At 37.7% G+C, this 11676-nt stretch overlaps 1 protein-coding gene across 1 annotated transcript; it reads right to left on the bottom strand.

The window, feature by feature from the left end:
- Positions 1-2302: 2302 nt before the first annotated feature.
- LOC121505265 lies at positions 2303-8795 on the bottom strand. The gene is made up of 10 exons (XM_041780405.1): positions 8630-8795; positions 8386-8469; positions 7593-7718; positions 7427-7501; positions 6684-6809; positions 5309-5401; positions 5109-5141; positions 4835-4906; positions 3503-3577; positions 2303-3397 (listed from the first exon to the last, which is right to left on the bottom strand). Exons 1-10 carry the CDS (start codon positions 8720-8722, stop codon positions 2924-2926), a joined length of 1251 nt encoding a protein of 416 aa, XP_041636339.1. The 5' UTR covers positions 8723-8795; the 3' UTR covers positions 2303-2923.
- Positions 8796-11676: the final 2881 nt, after the last annotated feature.

Below are 11676 nucleotides of genomic sequence, written 5' to 3'. Positions count from 1 at the left end.
TCTTTAACCTGAGCTTGAGTCTGGAGAGGATCCCGTCTTTGTGAAAGACTTCCTGCGTGGTTCTGATCGCAAAGACTTCAGACCTGTGGCTCTCACCTTTTATCTGATGAAGTCCATGGAGAAGACCAGAGATCAGGGTGGATAATGCCGACATCTACCTGCTGTACAGGTCTGCGGTTCACCTGGAGAACCCTGGCAGCACTGTGAGGGTCCTGTTCTTTTACTTCTCCAGTGCAGGACAGGCAGATTATCATCAGTTTTGTAAGCTGTCAGCTGGCACCCAGACTGCACTGGTGAACATCCAGAGACTGGACATTAAGAGGGCAGAGATATACAAACACCTGGGTGTTCACCTCAACAATAAAGTGGACAGGTCAAACGATACAAGTGTCCAAAGGGGCAAAGTTGTCTGCACCTGCTGAGGTCCTTTGGAGCATGCAGGACTCTGTAAAGGACATTTTACAATGGCATGATGGCATCTGCTTTCTTTTGTGCAGTGGTTGGCTGTGGAGAAATTGGAGCGCAGAGGGCGACAGGAAAAGACTGAATAAGATGGTCAGGAGGGGCAGGTCTGTCCTGGACTATCCCCTGGACTCTAGACTCTGGAGGAAGCGGGCAATAGGAGGATGTTGGCAAAGCTGGCATCCGTCACGGACAACCCCTCTCACCTACTGCATGACACTGTTGGGGCCCTGAGCAGCTCCTTCAGCCTAAGACTGTTGTACTCACCCTGTAAGAGCAAGTGTGACATCAGCCATCCCAGGGATGTCAAGTTTAATTGCCATTAATCTAGATCCATAATTGTTGCATTTTTTTTTAATCCCGATTAATCTCACACTTTGTCTCTTTCAACACTTTGGTAGAGCCACTTCAACCTCTCCCTACAGCCACAGTGATAAAATATAAGTCCGTCACTGATCCTCAATTTTTTACGTTCCTTTTTAAAACTCAGACAGCTCAGTGTACCAGTCAGAAGTCATCTGGACCTTGTGTTATCAAGCATTTACTTTACCTTCACCTTATTTCCAGGTTTAAATGGAATTAATAGATTGAAATTGTGATTAATGCAATTAGAAATGATGCAATAAACTGCAATTAACTACAGGGATTCTGATATTTTTAACAATTAAAAATGTTGATCATTTGACAGCCCCTACTTAACAAATATATTTCATGAAATTTATTAAGCCAGAATTTGTGTTTATAAAGCTCAAATGCAAATAGAAAATCTTAACTTAACATGAAATAAAAATGGATTTAAGTGACTTTTTAAATGGTCTGTAGTTTTACAATATACAAAGTAAACTTTAATTGCTTCTCTCTTTTCCCCAAAATTGCATTTAGTAATTCTTCTTAAAAGAGTTTTACAGAAACACTGTCAGTTCCCTTTGTTAATGTCTTGCAAAGAACAAACATATGACACTATTTCTATTCCATATTTTTTAAACTGTGCATGGTGTTGTGCAGGGGGTTTTACTTCTTGGCTGATTATCTCATGTTTTCTTCATGTTAACAATTTGTTGATACTAGAAATTGTCTCACGCCACAAAGTGCATGTTTGCCACGCCTGAATCATTCCTACTGCAGCCAGACTCTGTTAAACCAGATGTGATGCACATAGATGTGACTATGATTTTATGTCTGTTTGTACAAATATGAATGCTTGTAAAGTCTCCCACTATCCCACAGATGTGACAGCCAGCTATCCAAAAGTGCAACTAAACTACAAGTTAAATTATTGGTAATACTATTTTATCATTTTTAGATGTGTAATGTTACCTGGATATTTGATCCCTCTTTCAAATCAATACCATTCACACTATTTTTCTCGTCTTGATCCTTCCAGAAGTGAAAGTGTACATTTGTAAATGTAAATGAGACTTTTCTACCACTACTTTTTTCATCTTGTATTGAAGTATTGTTGGCACATTTTTCCCAAACCTTTTGGGTTTTTTTGTGTTAATTTCTTAGTTAAATACGGCAAGTTTTACAAACATTCAGTTTCGATTTTGTTTTTGTTCTGTATTTGTTGATTACTTGCCCCTTTGCTTTGAGCTGCTATAGTAACCATATTTACCTCTGTGGAGGATTTATTAAGGTTTGTCTTATCTTTAATAAAATTGTGGTAAATTTGAATTATTTTTACTATAGCTTAAAATAAAATGAACAGATATCTATCCATCTATTCATCCAATTTCCATTTTATCATTTCTGACCAAAAGCAAACAGCACATAAATCAAGCCGTCAACTTCATTTCCATAGAGTTAAATACACTTCAGATAAAAACTATGATGGTACCAGGACCTCAGGTAAAATAAACAAGAAGGATAAAGAAGAATAAACAATCCATTGTTCAAGAACATCTGTATCTAAATTCAGGACAATCCTTTTAGCTGTTGAGATAACTCAGCTAACATTAAAAATGTCATCTTCAGGAAAGAGGAAAAGGTCAAAGTGTAGTCCATATGACAATTCACAGCAGTCTCAACCAGCACTTAATGAGACAGTTGGAACTAAACTGGTAGGCAGACATACATCAAAATAGCATTTAGATGAATCTATGAAAAATTAGCCAATAAGACTTTAACCCAATCCAATTCACTTTATTTCTATAGCACATTTTAGAAATAATGTTTACCAAAGTAAAAACACAAAAATAGAACACAAACGCAGAAATAAAAACATCAGGAGGAAGATATAAAAGCAAATAAAGGACACCATAAAGTCAATAAAAGGAATAAAAAAATACAATTTGTAAACAAATGAGAGCCATAAAAACACAAGGATTAAGAAAATAAAGACATATAAGGACAAAGATCACACAATGCTCACGCTGAATCAAAAGTCAAAACCTAAAAATGAGTTTTAGCTCTATTAAAAATCAGTGTATAATTAAAAGCATGAATCAATTACTCAAAGTCATTAAGAGATAACTGGGGTTTCCTCTTTAGGCCAAACAAACTTTTCAACATCGAAGACATGATGTCTCACCGCCCAAAGACATATTCTGGTGGGTTTGTTTGCATCAACCAGCACAGCACCCTCTGGTAATAGTGGTGAATCTTCATCTATCAGAATCGTGTAGAAGGGCTTGGGTTTACTGGCAATTATACACAAGCATTGGACCTGATGTTGGACAGGAGGGGGATCAAGCTCTTCCTGTAGCTTCCTCAGTTGTGACACAGGAATCATTCTCACTGGATTATCATCATATTCAATCTCCAAGACTACATTTTCCTCCGTGCCTCTTGTTTCAGCTTCTTCTTTATCGCCTTGTTCCTCCTCTATGTCATTGTTATTGTTTTTCCTAATGAACACGACTGGAACCATTTCCTCTCCTCCTCGCATTTTGTAAATGCAGTCGTTTATATCATAGCAACATTCACTGATGCAAGTCTAAAAACAGAAAGAGACATTGTTTTTATGTTACACATATGGCTATAATCATGTTTTAAAGAAATATTAAAGCATATGACAGTCTTACCCAATGACAACACTTACCTCATAAAAAATGTAGCAAAACAAGCCCATGACCATCATCCCCAAGAAGGCAATAGGTAAAGCAGTACAGCAAATCTGGACATATTGTGAAAGCAACAAAATTTATGGCACTTAAAGAACAATTAGGTAGGCAGGAGTATAAGGAATGTTGGCACTTGACTCATTTTTCTGCAAAAGACTTAATTGATCATACTAGGGAATTTCCGAGGGGACAGTTGTCAGACTAAGTATCTCTAGTTACTCTAAATTCAGAATTACCAACAACTAAACTCAATGTCCAAGGGGCTTTGGTTTGCTCAGTTTGGCTAAAGTTAGTTGTTATGTTACTGCGTTATATCCTCTTTTCAATGTGTGAACTCTGTCCTTCTCCAGCCTAAATTAAAACCCACAGTCTGTCACTCTGCAGCCTAATAAAAAACAGCATATGTGATAACCTTTACAGCTCTTTAACATGTTTACAATCTGATGCAGACTGGGCAGAAGCATACTGTATTATATACAGGCTGTGTGTAATACGGCATACCTTACTTAGATGATTGCTCAGCTGTTGAAATTCAATAAAAACTTTTAAACTTATGCTTTGCTCTGATGTTTTCATTCATTTCATCCAAAAATTCCCCATAATGAGAATCATTCCCAAGTATAATGCTGACTTCTCTGCCATCTCAGTAGCTTAGTCTTTTAGCACATATGTGTACACATAACACAGCTGCATTCACCTTCCACTGTCCTTAATTTTGTTTTTTTTTTCCTCATTCACATATTACTTTTACATTGTTAGAACAAAAAGTAAATTGATTTCTCTGATGGATTAATTCGTACTAATACTGGTAATTTGACTCTGATGCCAGTTGATATGACTGACAATCCTTACTTGTTTAACTGGTTAAACACCCACCTCTCTAGTACATACAGTACACCCATACATGTTATTCTGCTCACATTACTTATCTATGTTATCTGTTTTTGTTTTTTTGTTTTTTGTTTTTTTTTGTGACAAGTTGAGTCTCAAGATCTCAGGAAAACACTGGAAATTAAGTTGATCTTTGGAAAACAAAAAGAAACTGAGATGTCCTCCAAGGGCTCCTGAACTTTTCAGACCTTGTAGAATACCTCCCCATCTTGTGTACAATATCTAAGAAAAAAACAGCTGTTTCGACATAAGCAGCTTTCATAAAAATTAGACATTATGAGACAACACCAAAAATATCTGACTTTCACTTCAAGATAATTTGATAGAGAAAGCAATGCAAGGCAATTTGTGTTAGGATACCACTGGATGCAATAATTGTTTCACAAGTAAAGTATGAACTGTGACTTAGGAAGCCTTACCCAAAATATCATGATGATCCAAAAGGTTGAGCTGCGTTTCTTTGCAATGGATAAGACGATTGGGAGACAAGGCTGCATACACAAATACAGAGAATATGTTAAAGATTGTGTTTTACTATTCAAAGTCACTGAAAACTTGTTGGCAAAGCTTTTATCATTATATATAGTATGAATGGTTGTAGTTGTTTTTTGTTATTCAGTACAAATTTAAAATCAATATTTGTGTTTAAGACTCTGAATTCTATAAGATTTCCAAGATAAATGTATATTCTACCTTTTCATACACCAGGCTATCTCCAACTGCAACCTAAAACAGACAGGTAAACATTATTTTTTGTTCCCACCAGTATAAAGTGGACAATATAATATGAAAATGCATTCACTACTACACTACAGTTCTTTATGTCTCTATTATCTTGAATTAATTTGCTTAACAAATGTGTGTTGCAGTCTAATGATGATTTATTGACTCACACATGTTGTGCTGTTGGCCTCTGTGTCACACAAACAGGACTCTGGGATTGATGGTTTCCAGTCTTGGTAGCCTTGGAGTCCACAACACTTAAACTGTAAGCAAGATATGAGGTTGTAAACCTCAGTATGATTCTAGTATAAAATCAAACAACATTGATACCTGTTTATACTGATGCTATGAAAATACAAGTCATTATGGAGACCCTAACCCTAACCCTGGGGGGGGGGGCTCACTGTCTTCATGGAATGTTTTCATGCTATTATTTTGCCAGTGTTTTTAAGCAATTTAGACAGCGTGCTGGAGTTTCTTGCAATTCTGATGGATCCCTTCATGTCAAACCTGCGTAGGCATAATAGATATTATTTTTTTAAGCTCTGGTACTTTTTTGATACTGGTGATCATTAAAAAAGCAGTTGAATCATTTTGAAAACATGGACTCAAAGAGTCTACAAGTATTGGAATGATAAACATTTTGACAACCTGCCAAAAAAAATGGCATGTTGGGAGATCCTTTAGTTACAGAGTAACATTAGCATCCATCGCTAGTAACAATTAGCACCCTGGCTAGCTAGCTATCTAGTCTAATATTTTTTTCTTTTAGCTCTGTTTTTGGTTTCTACCAACTCCTGGGTGAATTTCAGCACTTCAATGCACTATTTTGTTAAATCATAAATCTCTCTAGCCCCAGAACATACTCACTAAGAAGCTCCTTAGAGCTGTGGGAAGCTGAAAATTCAAGTCATAAAGTACCTATTAAACGTTTTAACCCCTTGGATGTTTTACCCATTACTGATTTTAAAAATTTATAATGGTCATTGGTATTTGGCTTTTTTAACAGAAAAAAAGCCACAGAAATCATCTTTAATTAATTTCAAAGCAAAAACAGATTTCTTTAAAGTAATATCTGTTAAATTGAAATGCATAATGTAAGATAAGGCACTGTATAAGTATTTACATGCTTTCAACATTTTTACCTATTTCAGCAGAGGTCCAGCAAATTGGTGCTAGTAGTCTAACAATTGGTGAAATGGTGATCACCTGAGAGCTATGACTGTGTCTCAAGTGACTGTAGTATGGAGGCACCTGTGTCTGGAAGGTCCAGAGACTAGACTATAGTTCACCAAAAGCCATGTGGGAGACTCCATGGTCAAGTGGAAGAAAGTTTTTGTTGATCTGATGGGACTAAAATGGCCATCAGACAAGACTCTATGTTTGGCAGACACCAAAAACTGCACATCGCTACAAACACACCATCTCCACCATGAAGCACGCTACTGGCAGCATCATGTTGTGGGGATGCTTCTCAGCAGCTGACCTTGGAAAGCTTGTAAAGATAGAGGGTAAAATCTCCGAAAGACAAACTACTTTTCCTACCTTAGCCTGCCAGTGGTACACATTGTCTAGTGCATGGCAGGATGTGTCAGCCAACCAGGTTTGTGGGTTACTTTGATTTCCCAGAGGAATTAAGCGCAAGTAGCGTCCCTCTAAGTTTTTTATCTCCTAGAGGGAAAAGTAAAGACAAACACAAGTAAGTTATGTTGCACACCGATACAAGTTAGATGTTAAGACCCAAAGAACCATGTTTACTTGCATGACTATAAAAAAATGTGCAAATATGATTTTGCTAGCGTCTACAGCCAATTGTTTTTAAAATGTTTGCATGTTGAGTATGTGTATGTGAATTCAGTCATTGTTGTAATGTCTGTTGCTAAATTGCTATGGTGGAGAAGGTTTTCAGGGGTCAAAATGGTAAACCAAAACATTAACATCTCTTAGCCTCAGCCATTGCATCAAACGGAACAGAGAAGAGTAATCTGGCTTCTTTTTAGCTGAGGGTGTGTGAGGATTTAAATGTCATATGTACTTCTTGGGAGAACCATAGCCCAATGGAAACATTACATAGTGCTAAAATCAGGCTCTCAGGGCACTCTGTGGAAATGGGATGGACAAAATTCTTCCTGTTGAAAATGACCGTACTATCAGATGGACTCTTAAACAAGTATTTTGAATTGGAACCATACATATGATTACAGGAGTAGGAAGCTCAAGTTAAATTTTTGATCATGTCTGGTAATGATTAATGCATTCAGCGATGCATGAACAGGGGACTTGCCAACCTGAGCCTCTTCTTTCTTCAATACCATCAAAGTTGAGATCATAACCACAAACAGAACAGTGACTGTAGCCATTGTCTAAGAAGAGAAAACAGAGCAGAAATATGAGATTAGCTGATTTTTTGCTTTCTTTACAAATTAACCTTAAATCACAAAGAAAGCCACTTACTGCTGTAAAATAGAAGCCCTTCTTTCTCCAAATTTCCACCAGCAGCAGGATACAGAATGGCAGACTGAGTCCTGACCATATATACACAAGTCTTGCCTCGCTTGTCAGCCTTGATGCAACAAAATTCTACAAGAAGAAAAATCAGAATCATATGAATGTCAATAAAACAAAATAGTGATAGTGACTGGAGCTGCCTTTAAATGACAGTATTATAAATTGGGCTGAAATCTTGCATTGTATTTTTTGTTTCTTAAATCTCTTTTATGCAGATGATACACCTTTATTTGGTGTTACCAGATTTACTTCTCAATCATATTATTATCTTTTATTTATATATTCTAAGTAGTATACATTTTTGTAGATTTTATTATTCTCGATTGATTTTTATTTTTATAGTTCAAGTTAATTTCAGTTCCTCTCTCTCTCTCTCTGGCCCTACTCAGTTCATCCAACTCAAACTGTTTAATCCCACCCTTTTCCAGACACTACCGGTTTTGTCCTTTGCACCCTTCTGTTAACCATGTAATCATTTCCCCTTGGCTATATCTCTGGTAAAGTCAATATTGACTTTCATCGCTTTGCAGATGACACCTAGCTTTACCTTTCCACCAACATTACTCCATCCTCCCACCCACCTCTCTCTCTCTCTGAATGGCTAAAGGGAATCAAAACCTTGTTCTCACACATCTTTGAGCCACACAATGGCACCTTACAAAACATTTTTAGCTTAAACTAATTATAATTTGTTTGTAACCTGAAAAAAAACTGACATACTGAGTGTGTATTTATTTACCTCTTCATTGTCCAAACATTCAAAGTTTTGGCTGTCTAAAAAATGTCCTGTTGCCGTCAAGATGACCAACAATAAACACCAGACCTGAAAATATCAGAAACGTTACTGTTCAACAGCTAATTTCACTCTCTACAAATCAATAAATGAATAACAAAAATTATAAGATTAATATAAAATAATTAGAATAAGAACTAGTTGAAAGGTCACGTTAACACAAGTCTAATGTGCTGTTTTTAAAACTTACCAAACCTAATATTACAACAGATGTTGCAATCCCAAAACACTGATCTGGTTCCCTGAAAACCCCTTTCTTCTTTTCTTCCGTCTCAGCTGTCATGTCTGCACAAATTAGATTTGCAGCTGCTTCAGAAGGAGAAGGACCACTGGAGGATCCTGGGACAGATGTTCTGCTGAGGGAAAAGAGAAGAGGAGGGAGCTGATATCTCTGACTGTCAAGACTCCACCTCGTTATGGAGGGTAAATAATGCCTTAAAAGGTCTGCCTGTAAGGTCTGGTGTTAAGATTCATAATACTTTGAGTGGCTGAAGGATTCCTGGAAGAAATAGGAGGTCAGTTAGAGTCTTCCCATCCCTCCCTTTATATGTGGCTTCACCGTATTTGTTATTTTGTCATATATTTTACAAAGGCATTAAAAAACAGAGTATATTTTAAGATTAGCAAGTTCTAAACACAGTGGTGGACTCAGGATATTTAAGCGGCAGGGGCGAAAAAAAAAAAAGGTACTTGCTGTATTCTGTGAGGCACCAGCACAAAAAGTCATATTTTTATAGTGTAACAGTTAAAAACCATGGTAAAGATTAACATTTACTTGTTATGGGACTCTGTCAGTGCAACTCTGTAAATAAACAGATGATTAATCCTGGCTACCATTACACCATGAAGACAAAAGAACACAGAGAAAAAGGTTTTTGATAAATATAAGTCAGTGGGTGGAAACAAGAGTGCCACATCACTGAACAACCCCTTTAGTTCATCGAGAAATGGAAGGAATATGGCACATGTGTAAATCTGCCTAGATCAGGCTATCTTCGCAAACTGAATTACTGCGCAAGAAGGAAATAGAGAGAGAGGCCACCAAGAAACCACTGACTACTCTGAAGGAGTTACAAGCTTCAGCAGCCTTTTTATAGGCACTGTATCTTGCTTTTTAGTATTGCCCACTAGATGGCACCATTGGATTATCTGTAACTCCATAGTGACTGGCTTTAAAACCATGTTTCCAAACAGTGATTGTTTTTCTTTGTAATGTCCCTGTGCCTGTAGTTTGCAGTCCTGTCTGGAAATTAGCTACTGACTCATTGGACTGCACATCATGCTCTGTTGTCAATTAACAACTGCATGTCAATACGCAACCAGGAGAGTTGACAGTGTCAATGACATCAACACACTCCATGTCAAACACACAGACAGTGTACTCAGACACAAACACACTCAGCTCTGAAAAGCTAGGACAGTAATTACGCGTCTAAATCTGACAGAGCGTCCAACCGCCGATGTCTGGCTGCCTGCCAGTGTGAGTGTGTGTTTATGCACTTGTGCCGTCGTGTGTGTGACACTGGTGAAGACAGAGACAGGCTGGCTGGAATCTGTTTTGGGTTATACTGAGGGTGTTACTGCAGTCCACACACGAGAAGGCAGAGTAGTGCCACATCACCTTCCACACTTGTAGTAGGCCTGAGTGCACTGATTCTGTGTCATGCTGTTGAGCAAATATATATGACTCCAGCTACATAGAGAGGACTTTTTAATGTAACATTAAAAAAGTAGAACCCACTTCCTATAAAAGTTGCAGCACTTTTTAAAAATGTAAATAAAGAATGCAATGATTTTCAAATCTCATAAACCCATATTTTAGTCACAATAGAACATACAAAACTTAATTTGATGGCAGCAACAAGTTAGAAAAACAAAAAAAGGAATGGGGCACCAAAAGGCTGGAAAAGTAAGTGGTACTTATGAAAAACAACTGGAGGGGCATTTTACAGCAACATCCAGAAACGCTACCATCTTCTCTGAGAGAAAGCTCATTTAAAATGCACTGAAGCAAAATGGAAAACTGTTCTGTGGTCAGATGAATCAAAATATGAAATTCCTTTTGAAAAGCATGCATGCCATGTCCTGACTACTTCAGAGAAACGGGGCCATCCAGCTTGTTACAAGCACACAGTTCAAAAGCCTGCCTCACTGATGGTATGGGGTTGCATGAGGGACCTTGGAATGGGCAGCGTACACATCTGGAAAGGTACTATTGTTGCTGAAAAATAAATAGAGGTTTTAGGGACTTTAGATCAGTGGTTCTCAACTGCTCCAGAACCCAAAAGTGGGTCGCGGAGTAGTTTTCCATGGGTCATGATGAGATGTCTGAGAAAAAATGGTAGCAAAAATCCTGAAGTCCTTATTTGCATTTGGTACATTTTGACCAATACTGTTGATATAACAGTGGTCCCAAGACTGAGCCCTGAGGCGCCCCATTTTTAACTTATTAAAAAGTAAATAGTAGTTTGAATGTTTCTTGACTATTGCTTTAGCTGTTAAATAAATTACTATGGTGAACATTGTGTTAGCACAGATTTTACTTTTGTATTGTGTTGCACTACCCAGCATGACAGAAGCTTTTAGCCACTTTCTAGCTAATGGTAAATATACAGTAAGAGGCTAAAGGCTAGCATTAGCTGTCGTCTTACCGCTTATATAAATCTTTTAAACTCTGTCATTTCCCCAAATTTTACTGTACATTGCCTTTGAGTTTGCTATTGGATTGGTTTGACTTTGTAACTACTAACTGCAAAGCTCAGCATGTGGCCTTTCTTGCTAGCGTACTCACGGAACCTTTTAGCGATCCTTTAGAGGCCTATAAATGATGGTTGTGATGGTCAGCAGCATAGTAGGATGTTAGAGTCTCATGCATGGGACAATTTTCATTTCTTCTACTAGTTATGCCTCATTTATTTAGGCTTGTCTCTATGTTAAAGTTGATGCCTGAAACAGAGGGAGGCATAGCAGTGTTGTGTAACATGCTACTGAGTCATTCGTCTACCCTGAGGGCAGACATTTTCCCCCTACTTCATTACTGCAACAGGCAGGCTCACGTTCTGTGCGTGTTTCTGTGTGTACCAAGACCTCATATACTCATCCTGCTGCGATTGCAAGCATGCATCTTCATGCTTTGTCCTCTGCTGCAGCAAGTAGGGAGGTTATCATTAACAGTAAGGTTCGAAAGTCATAGAACAAACGTCATGAAGAGAGAGATAATGTGTGTCGCTGTGTGTT

Source organism: Cheilinus undulatus, linkage group 23, assembly GCF_018320785.1.
Source record: "Cheilinus undulatus linkage group 23, ASM1832078v1, whole genome shotgun sequence".
NCBI classification, from domain to species: domain Eukaryota; kingdom Metazoa; phylum Chordata; class Actinopteri; order Labriformes; family Labridae; genus Cheilinus; species Cheilinus undulatus.
This window is presented reverse-complemented; position numbering and strand designations above follow the sequence as displayed.

What these genes read in the sequence shown, in the direction of transcription:
- LOC121505265 (XM_041780405.1), bottom strand. Translation starts at nt 8,722, where the DNA reads ATGACAGCTGAGACGGAAGAAAAGAAGAAAGGGGTTTTCAGGGAACCA. An exon ending in AATGTTTGGACAATGAAGAG is followed by an intron (nt 7,719 to 8,385) that starts GTAAATAAATAC and finishes TTCTTCTTGTAG; the next exon opens with AATTTTGTTGCATCAAGGCT. An exon ending in TTTGCTACATTTTTTATGAG is followed by an intron (nt 3,398 to 3,502) that starts GTAAGTGTTGTC and finishes TTCTGTTTTTAG; the next exon opens with ACTTGCATCAGTGAATGTTG.